A 20213-nucleotide genomic window follows, 5' to 3' on the forward strand; every position below is an offset into this window, starting at 1 on the left:
CTCTTCCGAGTTCGGAGTCTTTTGTTGGTAATAAATCCTAGCACTTCAGTACTGGTCATTGGCCGGACGCCAGGAGCCGCCGTTGTTGCCGCCGCCTGATTTGCCTTGACTGTCGCCAGAGCGAGTCCCAGCTGCACTACTTAAGCGAATGACTCGTGGCCTACAGCGTTCCGTTTATCAGTTAAGTAGCCGGCGATTCGACTCCTCGCCTCGACAACACCGCGAACCGTTGCTTTTGCTGCCACCTCTGTATCGTACTTGCGGTACGCCGAGCAGCAGGGCTCCGGTCCTCGAGCCGGCGCACGCCGCTCACACAAAAAGGCCTCACTTGTCTATCCTATAGTACCAAATACGGTAAGTCGACCCATCATCGTCGCATGCTTGTGCCGATGGCAAGGCATGGAACTAAGTACACCTCAGAGTGTGTTGCAAGTGTCTTTAACTAAGAACTGTTTCATGATTGAAATCCGACTGGAAAATAAGTGTAATTTCTAATTAAACAATATACAAAAACGTATAAATCAAAGAATATTAGAATGCACCGGGTTGTGTTTGTTGATGTTGCTTAGCAAGTGTAAAAGGTAATATAACTGTGATCATTTGAAAGTCTCCTTATTAATATTTCAAGCCACTCTGACATGTGTATACAATCGTACCAATATATTTTTAATGAAGCGAACATTTCAATGCTGAATAGTGTGCTTTATTAAAAAATAAGTTACATGCTATTATTTGCTTGCATCACACACTTTATATATTTTTCGAGATATTAACTTTGATTTCTTTACTAAACAATTGTATCTGTTAATAAAGTTAACTGTAAATAATTAATTGTTTAAAGTGTTAATTATTACTGCAATTAATTTATTTATTTATTTATAAATTTACATTAATTAATCACGATAAATTTATAAAATAATTAATCATAATTGCACATATATACTATTTAGGTCAGTTGTTATAAAATATTTTTTTTAATCTTTATAATTACATTGACAATCAGTGAAATATGAATTGCTTATAATTCATTTTAAAACTAAATTTTGATTGATACAAACACTACACCTGTTTAAATTATCGCAATTTAAAATAGTTGCAAAACATAAATCAGTAACTGAATATATGAAAATTCAATTTCGTAATTTAACATATAAAAATTCTTTCAAATAGTCCTTGATATAATTACAGTTAGCTATTAAATAGAGTACATATTATTTTTGATTTTTTGAACATCGTTAATGTCACTTCTTCTCTACGGTGATGAATCTAATTCTATTTCATGTTAATTTATTTATTCTACGTATCTTTTCTTCTTTCACTTTTTTAAAAATATATTATTAAAGTACTATGTTTTATTTATTATTTAAAATTAATAGTACTTAAAAATTTATCATTTTATATGCATATTTATAGCATGTACAAAATATTCATTTATTAAGAGAAATTTAAAAATTATCTTTTTGATAAGAATTTAATTAAAAAGTACCATATTATATAATTGTTTCAATGTTTACTAATTAATGCATAAATAATTATATTAAAAGTTGAGAATAAATGAAAAAAAATCATTTTAAAACAAATATAAATTTCTGAAATTATCATAAATAAAAATATATATTTTATATTTTAATGTAAAAATGTAACTTTTGATTATACAGGTGATATATAATATCATCTTTATACAAACATTATTATTTTTCAAAAAATCCTGCTTTATAAAGTGAATTGGTAAATAATGTTAATTTTTAGTACAAGTAATGTTTATTTATTCCAATCGATAATTTATAAATCTAATGTTTTTTATTTAAAATTGTTGTGGAAAATAAGATTTCGTAGGTGTAAATAATAAAAATAATAAACATTTAAAAACCATATACATTGCCGCCTTACGATTCATTATTAAATTAATTTAGACGAATTGTATAATATGCAAGTTGTAATTATAATAATAAATTTATTGTAATAAATTGTTTAAATTAATTACAAAATATAATTTCATAAATTAACGTTAACATAAATTAATTTAAAAAATTTCAATCGTATTAAATCGATAAATATTAATATATATCCTTCTTGAAATAAGAGAAATAAAAGAATTTTTAAAGCTAATAGTTACAATACTCGGTTGAAGTTCGATGAATTCTGGTAAAATAAAAATCGTAATGTCGCTCTGAGAAGACAATCGAACAGAATTGTAATTTTTCTAAGATATTAAATGTACAAACGCACATCATAGTTAGACCTTACGATGTTAAACCGAATGACTTTTAGTACAACAGCTAAGAATCCATTCTAAGCAATTTCGACAAACACAGTGCTCAAAATAATGTACTTGTAGCAGAAAGCAAGTAGTTAAATAATGCATCGTTTATATCATTAAGCATAGTTTCTTTGATACATGCTGATATTTTTAATTTAATCTTAAATAATATAGTATTATAAATCTTAACTTTTCTATATTTCCTTTTTTAAGCTCTTAATTTTTGCATTCATATTAAAAGAATATTTTTTAATAAATTCGTATTAGATGAAACTCAGTGTAATAATTGTAAACTTTAAATATTTCTATAAATAATGCAAGTGAATAAATTAAATCTAATTCATACTAATGAAAGGTATAAATCAAATAATTCTGAAAAAAGCTCGCACATATCGAGAAACTATTTTTAAAGATACATAAGTGGAAAACTACTTTATATTACAATTTAAATTTAAACATAATTATTTTTAGTTATTTTATTATATTTCATTTAATTATTTGTAGTTAGTTTTCCATTGAAAAGTATACTTAGATCTTAAAATAAGAAATATTTTCAATTTTTCTAAGTATTTATAATTTTATTTTAAGATTAAAAAAATATAATACTTAATTTTTTATTATTCAAAAAAAATTAAATACTATATAATACATTTTTAAAAATATTATCACAAAAACAAATATTTGTATCAATATTTATAATAGATTTTCCTTATAAAATTTATCAGATAATATTCACCATAATTAAATATTTTTATTTTTACATATTTCTATTAATTTAAACGTATTATTTATAATATATAATAGCATTATATTATTACATATTCATTCATTTATACGTTTATAATTTTTAAAAACTACTAAGTTATTTCTATATAATATTATGGATATATAATGGATATATAATATGAAAAATACATATGTTAAGAGCATAAATACATAACATCATATAATCTCTAAACTTATGATCTCAGAATCATCCTATCAAAAATTTAAACAAATTTAAATAAATATTAAATGAATCTAAATGATGATAGATATAAATAAAAAGTAATTTACATGTACCAAAGACTAGGAAATTATTTTTTCTTCATTGGCATAAACGTATGTGACGGCTCTCATTCAACTTGTCAGCCAAACAGAGGCAATATCTAAATCTATTTACTTATCGAAAATGTCAATCATACAAAATATATTGTTACTGCCATAATATGTTACAGCGACAGCTATGACAGTACTCTACGTAATATTTCTCTTACAACTAATGACATGATTCTAGTGATGTGAACTTAGCATCACGTGTCCTTTATTTGCTTTCCACTTGACTTGATGACTACATTTTTCTTAAAATATTTTTTTCTCATATTATTTTAATATTCTATATATTATTTATTTCATTATACTAATTTAAAAAAAATTATTATTATACCATCCAAATAAAATATCAAAGTCGTATTATTATTTAAATCTATGTAAAATATTATACATAATACATAAAACTTTATGTTTAGTAAAATCATCTCGAGAAGTATATAAAAATTACATTCTTATTTGGAATAGAATTATATAATTAAGTTAATCATTACAGATTAGAATAATAATGAATAAAAAAAATAATTATACAATTATAGCATTTAATATTACAAAATTTTGAAAAAGTATATTAAATGATTGTAAAAACAAACTTGTAAATGAACATCAGTTCAATCATAAATAAAATTATTATTTGAAAAGATAAATTTTTTAAATCCGTAATATTTTGTTCATTAGAAATGAAAATCAATTTTACGAAATTTTCATAAAACGTTATTGTTAAATTATCTTCAGTACCTTCAAAAAGAATAATTTTTAAATCATAAAATACAAGGATTAGAAAAATCAATATTATACATTAATGTATATTAAATTTGATATTATAATATTAACCATTGAAAAAAATGCATTTATTATATATAAAATACATATTATATATAACACTTATAATAACACTAAGGTGTTACAATGACAGAGTGTAACTACTTTAGTCAAACAAGATACTATAATATGAAATGTTCTAATCAAATTTAATTATCAGAATGTTATGATAATTATAATATTAAGAATAATTAATTCAAATTATAGAAATATAGAAACATAAAAATTAACTACATTTTTTCTTCAAATTTTCAATAGAATTGAAACATTGTTGATTCCTGTTTATTAATGTTACTTTCAATAGAATAAATATATATAGTTGCGCGTCAACAACTGAAATACAATAATTTTTAAAGAAATAATTGTACTTATGAATATATTAAAAAAATTTATATATAATATAAAAAATTGACTAAGTAATAAGTTCGTCCAAACAGTTTTTAACTCGTTATACAATTCGGCATTTTGAAGATAAACAGATATAATCCTGGCTGGAATTACAATACTAGATGTATACAATATCAATGACAGTATATCTTGAAATGCATCAGTAATAATTCTAATAATAATATACATTTCTAGTTAACTATTATTTATACAAATATAAAAATGGAATATAACGTATTCAAAAAATTAAAAACTAAATTAATTTAAAATTTAATCAACATATATAACTTCATTACAAATAAATACTTCTACAAGAATAAAATTAAAATTCAATTATTGTATTTTAAGGGTAAAATATAAATAATTCGTTACTTGTAATAATATTTACAAGATATTACAAGATATTACAATCTGATATAAAAAATGTGTCGATAAAAATGGTACATATTAAAATTATTTTCATAGGAATATTATCATTAATAAATAATTAAATAGAAGGAAAATCTATATGCTCATAAACAAATATAATGATTATAAACTAATAAATAATCAATTATATTAATTGATAAAAGACAAAAATTTGCATATTTGTAAATAAAAAAATATTTTATTTTTCGAAATTTCTTCTAAATAGAATTTATTATTCTTGTTTAGTATAAAATTAAATAATAGAATAATATTATAATAAATAAATTTTTAGTTATTATTTTGATTAATACACTTAAAAAATTTATTATATAAACACGAAAAATTTTGTACCGTTTACAACTTATTTCCTGTTTAACAATCTAGTGAAGTAGAAAAAACTAATAATTGTATTAAAAATTTGACCTTTTTAATGAATTAAAAGCTATAACTAAATTGGTTAAGAATTTTATGAAACAAGTAAACCATTAGTATTTTTAAAATCTATTTAAATATTTGTATTTTATTTATATTATTTAATGATAAAATCTCTTCAAAATTACGAAAAATGAATAAACAAGATGAATATTTGGATGGCATGATAAAGTGAAGAATTAATTGTTAATTCAAATTTATGCAAACTCATTATTTCAATGAAAACAATCTTATAATGAAATTAAAAAGTTTAAAGCTAAATAAATAAATAGCATTTCAATTTATGCAAACAAATTTTGGTTATGTATATTATAAGTAAAATATTTTTCGATATTAATTTATACAATGGTTAATATTTAATTATAGTTCAACCATATTTTAATCAGACAGTATTTTACGATATCAAGTGCATCTAATGTTGGCACGGTTTAAATAGCGCACGCTAAATAATATTTAACAAAAAAAATCGTAATATTGATTGATGTTAACGAAACTCCCATATTCGAAACAATTTATTAATACTCTGGTCGAAGCATAAATATTCTCGAGTACAAGCAGCTGAGATGCGCATGCGCAAATTTACATTGGCGACGACAATGCAGAAAAGATGCATATATATTTGTCAAGCCCACGCTAAGCTACTCCCAGACAAGGTTAATCGCTATCTGAGAATAGGCTGATGGATCGACGTACTTTCGCGCCAATTTCCTCAACTTTTCCTCAACTTTTTCACGCATGAAGGTTGCAACTTTGAGCCGGTAACCTTCGGCCGCACGTTTCATTGAGTTATCGCGCAGTAATCCAAACTAGATACATTAACTGCGAGATTTTCTTGCTATTCTTAAAGTATACATAATTATTTATATATTTTCTAATATTTATAAATGTATTCAAATTTTTCTTACAAATAAATATGAATTTTTGCAAACCTTTAGATAAATGTCTTCCATTTGTTTGAGATAACTTAATATTTAATATAATATTCCTAAACAATAATAATTTAACAAATATTAAAAACAATTTGTAATTCCAAATTTAATTGTTTTTATTAACATGAACGTATTAATGTATTTTCTATTATACGTGCCTCGAATTATTGAAATAAATATTTCGTGAATTATCTTAAGAATTATTATATCAAGTAATAAATAATTTATATAAATTTAAAGAAATGGACTATTTTAAATTACATGAATTCAGATTATGCCAAAAAATTTTAAAGAACTTTCTTTTAAAAATCGTAAAATAACGTTTGTAAAAGTACCTGAAAGTAAATGATATGCTCAATGTAATAATGCACATTATGTAACGTGCATGATGCAAATGCAGCCCAATTAGTATCAAATCGCTTGAGACTGAAAAAGCAAGGAATTCGACAAATACCCAAATTCTATGATAACTTGACTTCTCTAATCACCCAAGTGAAAATATATATAGTTTCTAAGATTAGAAAATTACGTGCTTCTGTTAGTTTTTTAGAACGACGCTCGTCTCCTGATCTGAGTGTACCTTAACCTATAAATAATGAACACATGTGCGACTAGAGGATGACATGTCGGATACACGCCAACCACAGCTGAATATATTTGGCACAAAATAATTTTTACCTTGTTGAAAGCATGAAGCCGAGTTGACATGTCAGGCTTCGCACTTTTTCTTGTGTATACTAATCGTACTCCTACTTTTCGATCTTTAACCTAATATAAAAATCTTAAACCTAAAATAAAAATGTCTTTTTTCCCTTACTATATTTATCTTTTTCTTTTTTAAATATTTTTTCTATTACAATAATATTTAAAAACAACTGTTCTTATGACACAAATCAATGAGTTCAATTTGTCGATAAGATATAAATAGTATATGAATTTTTTATTAGATCTGTTAAATTTATTTACATTCATAAAAATTTCTAACATTATTTAATCGAAAATTATTAACATTTTTTAATAATAGTACTTTTTATTTCTGGCGTTAATCATTGTACAAAAATTATTAGATACTTAAAGATTATCATGGTAAAGTATTTTAACCAAGCGTATTACAACGTAGTATTAATTATACTATACATCATATAGCTATATCAGATAAATCTTACCAAAAGTACAAAATATAATAATACAAGAAATTAAATGACTAAAAAACAGACAATGAACAATAAAAAATGGTATACAATAAATTGTAAGCTAAATCTTACAGTATTCTCTTTAACTTTTAATCTTTTAGTAGATTTTTATCTAAAATCGACATAACTGGTGTCACAAAGTCTCAAGTAATTTATCAATTGCTACATATACATTGTAATGTATATACAAAAACTCCTTTACTCAAACACCTCTACATATAATTTTCTTTTCGACAAAATTAAAGCAATTAAATGTTGTTATAATAATAAGTGAATATAAATTACGAAAGACCAATATATTCATAAGAAATAATTATTAAATATGTATAAATAAATAACTAAAGTCCACATAAAAAGTATGTAATATATCTAATAATGTAAATATAAAATTCTATAGTAAAAGTGCATGATATTTCTTAATTATTTATTAATTTACAAATTTTATTGTGGAACATTAATTTAAATTTATAAGGCAAGGTATATTACATTTTATATTAAATAAATTATTTTCTTATCAAACAATCAAATTCGTCAAACTGATTAATAAATCTTAAAAAACAAACTTTATACATGTTATTGAAAAAAAACTATTGATTTGTTGATATTCTCTGTTCTCTTTTTTCTATAAATTATTAGAATCATATTATAAAATAGAAATATTTTACAAACATTATTTAGTAAAATAATAATAAATTAAATATTTATTTGTTTAAAAAATGTTTAATTAAAAATATAATTAAAATTACTACCTTAATACAAATTATTTAAACATAATCTAAATATTCTAATTTTGATTAAAAATATATCTAATGTGAATATGGAATTTATCTAAGAAAAATACCTATAATTTTTTTATAAAAATTTTAATAATCTTTACTTGTAATCCTTTAAATATTATTTGTAAAATAAACAATAAATATCAATGTAAAACAAACAATTTTTCCAATAACAATTAAATAGAGAAAAAGCATATTATGATAAAATTTTATTAATTTTCAATGAAAAAATTAATGAATTTTCTTATTTATAAAGTATACTATTTATAAAATTTTTAATAAAACATTTATACATATGTTATCATAGATATATGTATAATAAAATATGAAATAAAAAATTCCATGGAATTTACATATTAAAATATATTTACTTGATGATTTTACTGAATTTAATTTTAATTATTTTATTTCATCTCTTAAAACATTCATAAATACTTTATCTTAAATAGATTTCTATATAATTTCTTAGATCTATTATTTTTAAATGTGATAGTAATTAATAAAGTTATAATGTTGCATTTAAATAAATACGTAATAGCATTAGTTAAAATTTATTGTTCAATAATATATATTGAATTTATATAAATTTCAATTGCTACTATATGAAAAAAGATCTTCATATATTTATTAGATTAAAATTTTATGCATGGTTAACTCAATAATGAGTTTTTTTTATACCAAAAAAGTATTTTTTATACCACATTCAAATTCTTTATATTATTAAATATCTAATTTGAATAGCTCATACTGTATTTTAATACTTTAATAATTTATTCAAATTTCAAAATAAAATATCACATTACTGCATATTTTATTTTGTATTATCTTCTATTAAATATTATTAACTACAAATTTTAATGTCATCTGTAAACTAAAATTTTTAAATGCGAAATCGTAAATAATAATTTTATAAATATTATAGTACAATTATTGATTCTGTCACCTATAAACATATTATATTTGATACTCAATAAAATGTAGTACGTAATACTGGATTGGTTTAACATAACAGTGAATATTAATAAAGATTAGAGGTAAAATAACTATAATATAAAATAAATTATAATAAATAATGATATAAGATTAGAATTTACGATTTATTATATTTCAATAGTAGAAAAAACTCATTTATGTTTACCGTATTATATATAGTTTGCAAAATTTACTGGTGTTAAAACTGGTGTTAATTTCAATCAGTTTTTAATTAAATGTTTTAAAAAATCTATCGAATACATGACTAATTTTATAAGTGCGCTGTAATATTAACATATAAGTAATTTTTTTCTATTTTGTAAAATACAATTTGCTACTAAGTTAAACTATTGTATACACATGCAATTAGTTAAGCTATTTAACTAAACAATTGATATATATATATATATATGATTGTATTGATTTTACAAAATACTTATTGAATAATGAAAAATGATCTAATTTACTATAATCAAAATGGTAAATTAATAAATTTAATTCTATAAACTTTTTGTAATCGATAAGCCACAGAAATTATAATTTTTATAGAAATTATATTTAAAAGACTATTCGTATTTTTAATAAATAAACTTATAATTGTATCACAAAAAGAAGTTGATGATTTTTAAAATCGAGGTAATAACAAATATAATACAATAATATAAATTTATATCACTTAAATAAAATTATTTCAACACCCATAATAAATATAATTAAATGAAATTAAAACTACGTGAAATATTCCTTAATAAACAATAATGAAAAATGAAGTAAAATTAAATTAAATTAAATTTAAAAAACAGACTACTTATTTATACTATAATTGTACTATATTATAAGACAATTGCATAATAAATGTCGACAAATTCTAATTGTAAAGTAATCCTTGATTCTTAAAATAAATGACATAAATATATTTTTGTTTAGGAACATCGTTAACTTGGTTGCATAGCAAAAATGCGAAAATATTTAAATTTGAATATTATTCATAAAATAAATTAACAAGCTTGCGTTAATGCAAACACCTAATATACAGTTATATGTTAAAAAATCATTATTAATACATTACCGTTTCACTACAATAGAGTATAAATTTTCTTTTATTTGACAACACTAAATATTTTTGTAAAAAATCTACTTTCAAAATAAAATTAATTGTTTAAAAAAGAGTAGGTACATTTCCTATAAAATAAGTTCAATAATTATTAATAATAAATACTTATTTTTGGATCCCCATTATTTTTAAAATAAATGATTTTATACTAATATTCAGAAACATTTAAATAACATTTTCATAATTAATAATAGTAAATTAATTTTTAAAATTTAATACAATTCGCATTAATAGTTCAAGGAATCTTTAAATTTAACGTCAAAAAGAACAATTATTTGTGTTCGAATGTTAATTAAGATCTGAAGAACGCCGTATTTCCATTTTTAAAATGTCTTTTTCGAAAAAGCTAATATACCAAAATAGCTGATTAATGCTTCAGTAAAATTTACACGGATAAATTGTACGCTCGATTAACGAAGTTACAATCACTCTCCCTGAACCTCTGATTACTTCGGTTTGGATTTGGTACTGGTCCAAAGTAGTAAGATAAATAAGTAAAATAATAAAGTGCAATGAACAACCGTTGCATAAAGATTATTATCGAAATGAGTGGAGACAAGTTACAACATAAAACAAAAGTACAAAAAAAACAATAATTTCAAATAAATAAATAGGAAAAAATCAGAAGGCAAAGTCAGCGTGTCACTCTTAAGTATTGAGAAAAGTAATATCTAATGGAATAGGCGGTCCAATATGGGACGCGCGGAGACTTTTGCGTAGTCTGCCAAAATAATAAGGAAGGCGTCTAAAGCTGAGAAGACGTGCTAAAAACGTCCGCTCAGGCATGTATGAGCTCGGTCTCCCCGGGCGTCGCTAACAGATGGTCTGCCAGTATACGTTGAGAGACCACAGCACAAGCTGAGAGGACTACATTTGCGAGGACACGCATTATAGAGGTTAAAAAGGAGTAAACCTCCTCTGCCCACCTGGCTATCCTCTCATTCTTTGTTCAAGACCTTGAAAAAGAACAGCAGTTTACTTGAAGGGAAGTCTTACGTAAGTGCACAACCTCGCAAAATAATTCTTCTACGTCTTCAGATCCATCGTAGCTTCTTATTTATAATACATTCTCGTGGTAGTAATTCCCAAGGAGTGAAACAGCCACTGCTCATGAGATCAACCGACACTTCTGGATATCATTCTTGACAGCCTGCCGTGACCTTGACGAAATTAAGAACGACTCGTTTCCGTTCTTGAATACCTGAAGTTTCTGGATGAGTGACAATATGCTCAAAAAATGAATTTTTTATTATCTTTTTTAATTCATGTTAATGGAAATTAAAATTAGTTTAAGATTACGCAAAAAACTATATTTAATGTTATGTTTAATTGAATTTAATTTATTTTTAATTTTTAACATTATTTTTATATTATTGCATTAGAATTTGTTATATTTAAAAATGTCTTTTATAGATAGTAGTTTATAGACAAGTAAACTAAAGTAAAAAATATCTTTATAAATATAACAATAATAATTTTCAACTATTTAAAATTATAATATTTATTAAAATATAGTAGTTATATGTAAAAATAAATAATTATAATAATTATAAATAATAGTAATTAAATATATGAATAATTTTATAAAATACATTTGGTTAAATAACTGATCTATGAATTAATTTTTGAAGCATAAAATGTTCTTAAGAAAATTCCAAATATTCCAAAATATTGATTGAAATCAACTTATTTGAAATTTGTTCTAAAGCAAATATATAAGTATTTGAAGTGTTATATAAAAATATAGTAATAATATAAAATATTTACTTTATAAGTTATAGTTGCAACTAATCTATATATAAATCAAGTATTTTTTAATGGTCATAGAAATTATTTTAGGTTTATAAATATTAACGTTGTATTTTCAATTTTAAATATTAAATTTGTATTTTTTAAAACAAAAATCTTTAATACATTTTAAATATTTTAAAATGTGATTAATATATATATAAAAGAGTATTAAATATCTACTTTTCATTTATTCAGACATGGAAAAAAACTTACAAAATAAGAAAACTAAACTATTAGTCATATTATTGTTTATACTTAATGTTTAACAAACCTAATCAGTGTAAAATAGTGTAACAATAACAGAATTTTTTATGATTACTTGTTAAAGTTGTTAAGTTAAAGTTAGTATTGTTAAAAATATATATTGAACCAAACTATTCTCACTTTAAATGTTGAAAAATATTCATAGAAGAAATGATGATCTATTTCAGAATTTTCAAAATTTTTTTTACATCAGCATATTTTAAACATACATCAAATATACTTGATGACTTATAACATATTTCAATAATTTATTAGATTTTAAAATAATATTTTAAAAATGAAAAATATATGAAACCATAACCTGAAAAATATAAGCGAATTACTTATTTCGTAATAATCTAAATATAGATTATTTGGGTTATCAGAACTAGAATTGCAAAATAAAAGAGGAAATGAAACGATTATTGTTAATTGGTTATAAGTGACAATAAATTTATGATAAAGTTTGAGTACATTTTTGGATAAAATCCAGTGCCAATAAAAAATATTGAATTTTATACCGTGATAATAGACAATACCTTGTAAAATTCCATGATTGTTAAGACAATACCTAATGGAATGAGAGAAAGCAATTTGTTTCGTCGATACGCTACCGTCGCAGTGGTAACCGCGATATGTTACGTAAATCAACAATGCGGTGCTTATCCTTTTGGAAAGCATCTTAAAATACAGGTCAAGGAAATAGCTAAACAGAAGCCTTAAAATAAAACGGCCTACATCACGAAGTTCTTAGTCAAGAATATAGCTTGTACCAGCAACATTGATACAATCTAACAGCAAATCACCCTCAAACCAATCGTAAAATGCCACATGCTTCCAATATTCACTGTTCACACTATTACTTTAGCAATAGCGGGAAATTTAAATTATGATAACAAAAAATCGTCCAGTGTTCGAGGTTCGTCACATGCGTGTATGAAAAGCTATGGCCAACAAGCTAAACGTAGACGTGGGCTTGGTGCAAATAACAATAGTCGCAGCCAAAGTGGATCAAGAATGAATTATTGGTGATTGGGTCATAAAGCCACTAGAGAGCGTGCAAACTGTTTAAACACACTGAATTGTCGAACAATAATAATTCATCCCGTTGTATTTACTCCGATTACTATTTTAATCTATGCTTTTAGTGATTGGCGACGAACGAAGAATATATCGGCTAATGACAGTGCAATGATACTAGCAGAAATCTGAAAATTATATTTTATTTGTGTGTTCAACAGCACTTGTGTATTGTTAAATCGAACGTTATAAAGAAAGCGAATTTTATTTGAATCGATTCACGTGATCATCATTGCCGAGATTGCCTAATTTCCTTGCTCTTCCCTTTCCATCTGCTATCTTTTATCTTCTTTTACTCATACGTTGACGGGTGATTTCGATATTTGCATGCAATAGTGTATCGCTCAGGCATATGTAAATTACTAAATAAAAGTTAACTGTGAATGAAAATCCTATGATGTTTTCTAATAACTGTTTCTAACGGTATTCGTAAACAAGTGCATGTTCTATCTTTTTATTTTCTTTAAGCAATATTATATAGCACTTAATTTGTACATACGTATGCTTTTGCGTAAAAGTGTACATATACTATACGGTTATTCGTTTTTTCGAGAGTGTGTAATCTTAAATAGCGTAAAAATTACTAATTGGATCAGTATATTGCCAAAAAGTAGTTAGATATTTCAATTTCACGAAGAGGCAGTAAAAATAGCAAAAAGGAGGAAAGAGACAAGAAAATACACTAAACGTTCGGGTGTTTTTTTCTTTATTATTTCTCTTTCCTCCTTTTTCAATATCGTGTGCAAGTAAGAAAAAGAGAACAGTTCGTTGACGAGGAAAAATACACGCGTCCATTCAACACAGGCCACGTTTATCGGAACTTCCCTTTTTACCATCTTTACGTATTTTTTCGACACTCACTCTAACTCTCCTTTCTCTCTCTAATTTTCGGACGACAATATTTATCCAAGGTGAATATGTCTATATGACCTTTTCAATTATACTTTTAAAGAAAAATTCGACGATATGGTGCTAAGTATGTTTTTTCTTTTTATAAATTCTTTTCTTAAATATTTCACTATACAATAATTAATAAAGATAGATTAGTGTAAATATGTAATATTATACACTATGTATATTTTTACTTTTTTTCCAGTTAAAAATCTTTTGTGTTATAAGTACATTTATATTACCTGAAAAAAATTGTATTACTTTAATGTTGAATAATCTAATTTTTTTTTAATAATTAATTTTTTTATTAATTTCAATTATTAACTAGCTCATAATTAAATAGCTAATATTAATTAATTAAAAATATAATTAGTTATAAGTTTGTAAATTAATACTTTGAAAGCAAGCCTAATCATTGCAGCCTAATCCTATTATGTATATATATATACACACACATACACCAATGCATATGTATAATCAATTGCAGTTATAAGGAAAATAATATTTTGATATATAGATGATACGTATAAGTTTTTAAATACTTTGACATTAGTTTTGGATAAATGATATTTTAGAATGTAACATAATGAATTATTTATCTTCTGTTACAGAAATTAATTGAATGAATGAACGCTTATAGTGATTAATGAAAACTGAAGTAAAAGCAAACATGGAGGATGCTCATTGTAAATCTGTGGATGAAATCCATAATTATTTTAATGTTGATCCTGAAAAGGGTCTATCAAACGATCAAATTAAAAGAAATCAAGAAAAATATGGTCTTAATGGTGAGTATTTTATCTTTAATATTACATGTATTATATAAAATACTGTACCTGAAAATATTGTATTGATTACATTTTTTTGTTAAATATGAATATTTTTATAAATATATAATGTTACAAATTAAATATAAATTAAAATAATTAATTACACGATATTACATAATAATACAATAAAAGATTTTTAATATTTTGTACAGTTTAGAAAAATTCATTTATTTGCAGTAAGTTTTAAACTAATTTAATTATTGTATTTTTTTATTAAAAAAAAAATAATTTACAAACATTTATTTAAAGTAAAGATATTGTATTTGACAAGTGAACATTTAAATCGATTAATATTTTATCAGCTACATTTTATTAGATTACATATATTTATTATTATATATCCATTAAATTATACATTTATTATTATGTTTTCATTAGTTTATATTTTTTATTAGTTAAAGAGAAATAAGCAAAAACAAAGCTTTCATAATATAAAATACATAAATTATAGCATAGAATAGTATAGCTAACTGAGTGCTCTAAATTATTTAATTTATTTGACTTTATGTAAATAAAAGTAAAAAAATATGAAAAAAGAAATATTAATTAATTTAATATAAATATTATTACTTATTAATCTAATAATAAAATTGTGGATAATCTAAAAAATGTATAGTGATTGATAAAGATGTGGAATAAAAATTTTTATATAATTAATAATTTAACCAACAAAACAAAAAACAATGAATAATCATAATCATAATCAATCTTAGTCTTGTAAAACTTTCATACCTAAATATATTTATTTTTTAATATATATGATTGTAATATAACAAATTATTAAATACAACTAAGTACAATATTTAATTTTCTGACACATGGTTGTGCTTTATATACAAACATCTCTTATCAATGTATTATCTAGAATAGGTTACATTGCTATTACTAATTTTATAATCTTTATTCATATTATACAAATTTATAAAAAGCTTAACAATTATTTTCAAAAAATTTGGGAAATGAAAAAAAGAAACATAAAAGAAGATTGAAGAAATGAAAAGTGTATTCATTTTTAATAATTCTAATGATAATTCTAAATTATCTGTATTTACTATATATAATTAATTATGTATTTGCTAGTAATATTTTTTATTGAAAAAAATGAAATAATTAATAATTTATTATTTAATTATAAATTATTATGTATAATTTATTATTTAATATTTTTGTAATAAATAACATTTTTACAAAAAATGATAATTTTAATTACTACTTTAAATAATAAAAGGTAGTGCATAGCAATTTAAGTGATGAGAGTTTCTCAATATCTCATTGGTTTAATTGGTTATTAAGGAATTGATAAATCTTTTAAAGTGCTTTGTATATGTTTTACTTAAAATGAAGTTTTTAAAAATCTTTGTAAGTAAACAGTTATTACAAATTCATTTAAAAATATAAAGTCTTCTTCAAAATGTCTTTTTATTATAGAATTGAAATATGAAATAATAATTTCAAAATATACGATCGATTGTATAAAATTTAAGAGAAATTAAAATAAATAATGTCGACAAAAATATATATTTTATTATAAATATTTTTCAATGACAAGTATTTGAAATTGAATTATGCTTTTCAATTTAAATGCTAAATTATATAAATTTGACTTTATTTAGATATTAAACATAAAATATACACATATCTTAAAAATTAAAAGGATATATTTTTAGAAATGAATAAATTCTAAATAGAAAAATATTTAAATTCTACAAAATAATTTAATTATTGTTTTGGTTATTAATCTAATTAATTAATGAGATAACTAGAGAAACAATGTGAATAAATATCTAAATTTTTATAGAGTTAAAATTATGATCGTTAAAGTTAGAATAGGAAATCTTATTCAAGAGGCGAGCAAAACAGTATACAGTTCGCGTTTAGAGTGCATGCAATTTCCAGCTATTTTAAAGATAAATCAGTGAGTGAGTGCCAGCTACTATTTTTTACAATAGTGCAGCCTAGAATTAACTATTTTGCAACATTCATTTTTTTCTAGACTTATTATTGTTTACACCTCCACTGTATCACATATACAGAAGATAGCTTAACAGTACATAAGAATTTTAGATATAAAGTTATATTTTCAAATCACCGATTCTAATACTATCTTTAATCATATTTAAGTCTAAAATTAATGGTTATATAGTTGGAGCTAACCGGTATCAAATAAAATCTGATTGTTTTGAAATAAATAAAGCTGGATATGGTACTTTTTAACTAGATTTATGATAAAAACAAAAGTACATTTTTTTGTAGTCAATAAACTCACAAAATTATAATAATAATTAACTATAAAGTAGGATACGTGAATTAAATATTGAAAAAATCCAATATTTTCTTCATATATATATATATATATATATATATATATATATATATATATATATAATTCAGATTCTATCAGATAATTAAATTCGTAGTTCGATTAATAAACAATTGCTTTATTATAAAGTAAACATATTAAGATGAAAGAAGATGCTTCCAGTTAAATAAATATTAAGAACACAATAATATAAGTTTATGTAGTTTCAGTGAGAAAATTCAAATCTCATTAATCTTTTAACAAGAAAAAAAAACAAACTGATTGCCATAATAAAGTTAGATGTTAGAAGCAAATTGTATATATTATTAAGGCTTTGCTACTTGCAAAGATAATATCAATTAATTACCGTTTCCGATTAATAGATATCATACTGTTTTCAATTATGTAATTTTTCAAGCTCTCGTATAATTTTTCATGTTTAAGTCTACTATTTTCATGTATTTACCAATTACTTTCTTGATACTTATCTACACATAATCAAACTAATCATTTTTTATTTTTTCTATATACATCTTCAATTTTTTATCAATTTTTATTTACTTTGGCTTTTGATACTAAATTTTTATTACAATTAATTAAAATGACCAATTTATAATATTTAACGAGTCTTCGTTTTTAGTTATTTAAATATTCTAATATACTTACAAAGAGTTTATATGATTGCTTTAAAAATTACTACATTAATTATTATTAGTTGACTTCTACAATAGTAGATCAAAAATATAGTCTAGTTCGATTGTGATTTTTTAAATCAATAATACACCTTTCAAATACCATTGAGCAGCTAGCTGTAATTTTGACTTATTTTTATTAAAATTATGAAAATATTTTAAATTATTCTTTAAAATTCGAATATTAAATCTAATTACATTTATTATGTACCGTGTATACACTTGACAATTATACCTCTTAAATGCGATAATTTATTCATTTTAATATTGCTTAAAAAACGTAGTATTGCTGCTTCTTTATTCCTTTATGTGAAACTGATATTTGATAAAACAAAGGTGATGGAATGCACCAAATTATACGAAATAATGGATTCCGTAACTATACTAATGTAATTGATAAACAATATTTTTTAAAATATTCAAAGGTAGATGTGGTTTTAAAATTTGTTACTAAATGAATTGTTCATATATTTAAAATTGAAAAATTGTATATAATTAATTATCTTTCTAAATTACTAATATACTCAGAAAATAATCAACCAATATACATTTTCTATTATCAGTTAATTTAAAAGAACAATATAACAAGATTAAAATTTTATTTCTTGAAATAATTTTAAGTAGTTAAATGAATATATTAATAAAACTATATGGTTTTTTACTTTATATGTATACAAGGTATTTATAGTTTGAATTTTATTTTATATATTATATTAACGTAATTTCATTATTCATGTTTTAAAAGCACTTCCAAATCTAAAATCAAGAACTACCTTGCATAAATTAAAAGTAATTAAATTCACCTAAATTATATATCTAGTAACATACGGTTAATATGAAAGTTATTTAATTATTTTAATATATTTATGAAAATAATAAAACATTACATAACAAAAACATTTCTATTTACACATTTGTATACTCGCTTAATTGTTGTACACTTATTTTATCCTTGAAATTATAGAGAAAATTTATGTCATTTTATATCTTATCAAATATAACATAAAAACAAATTCAAAATATATTTTGCAGTATTTAAGTTTACTAATCGAGGATGAAAAACATTTAATTTAAATTTAAATTAATCTTCAATTTATTTATGGAATTTTTAAAAGATAGTATATAAAAGTAATTTATACACATTCTGTCTTTTAAATAAATAAACAATTACAATGTATTTAAAATATTTTGTATTTATTGTGGTAATTAATATTTATTTAACTATTAAATACAAATTTCTTATGATATACTTAAAAATAAAATATTTTCATTGAATATTACATTTTTCACACTTAAAGTTATAGCAACTTATTAAGTTATCAAAACTCAATGTTATCGAATAATCTCGGAACGCTATACAATTTACTTAACTAATTATTATACTTTAAATTATTCTGTTATTACTTGAGCATTCAAATCTTCTAAATGTTGTTAATAATGAAATTATGCGATTTCATGCTATATCAGAATTAGTAAGAATTAATGCAAATAATTGTTAAATAAATCTCATAATATATTGTTTAAACACACGATAAATAATCTTTGAAATGTCAGTACATATAATATATATATACTTTTTTTTTTTATTTTTCATGCAAAGAAATAGCACTTCATTGTTATATCTAATCAAGGCTACGTATAATGATAATTTTCTTATGGAGCACCATAGTTTTAATAACTTACTATTTCACGATATACGTCATTATTTTTACACATTCACCTACAGAATAAATACACATTTTTAGATGATTATTTTGTATAATATGAAATTACGTACTTAAGCTTGTAACCTGCTAATTTTTAGCTATTCAATTACTTATGAAATGAATTATTAATTCTACAATATAATGCGTTCGATTTGATAATCTTAATTAAATCAGAGACAACATTAACATTTAACTGCATGTATCATTCATTAGTTATCTGTTGCTATTTATGTGAATATTATGAACACTTAATAAATTAATTTTCTGAAATAGAATTCATTATTTTACAATTTTAATTT

The 20213-nt window shown here is 22.4% G+C and overlaps 1 protein-coding gene across 4 annotated transcripts in view; it reads left to right on the top strand.

Annotated features, from left to right (window-relative positions):
• Positions 1 to 135: 135 nt before the first annotated feature.
• SERCA (ATPase sarcoplasmic/endoplasmic reticulum Ca2+ transporting SERCA) overlaps positions 136 to 20213 on the top strand; it is a 36863-nt gene continuing 16785 nt past the window's right edge. The window contains exons 1-2 of one of the 4 annotated variants that reach the window (XM_011505130.1): positions 136 to 354; positions 14999 to 15175. In XM_011505130.1, coding sequence (XP_011503432.1) covers positions 15034 to 15175 — 142 coding nt within the window. In that variant the 5' untranslated portion in view covers positions 136 to 354; positions 14999 to 15033. Of the gene's footprint in view, positions 355 to 11143; positions 11379 to 14264; positions 14408 to 14998; positions 15176 to 20213 lie in introns of those variants that run through there. The other 3 variants (XM_011505134.1, XM_011505132.1, XM_011505133.1) reach the window with 3 other exon arrangements.

The sequence above is a fragment of the Ceratosolen solmsi genome, unplaced genomic scaffold, assembly GCF_000503995.2.
Source record: "Ceratosolen solmsi marchali unplaced genomic scaffold, CerSol_1.0 scaffold9, whole genome shotgun sequence".
NCBI classification, from domain to species: domain Eukaryota; kingdom Metazoa; phylum Arthropoda; class Insecta; order Hymenoptera; family Agaonidae; genus Ceratosolen; species Ceratosolen solmsi.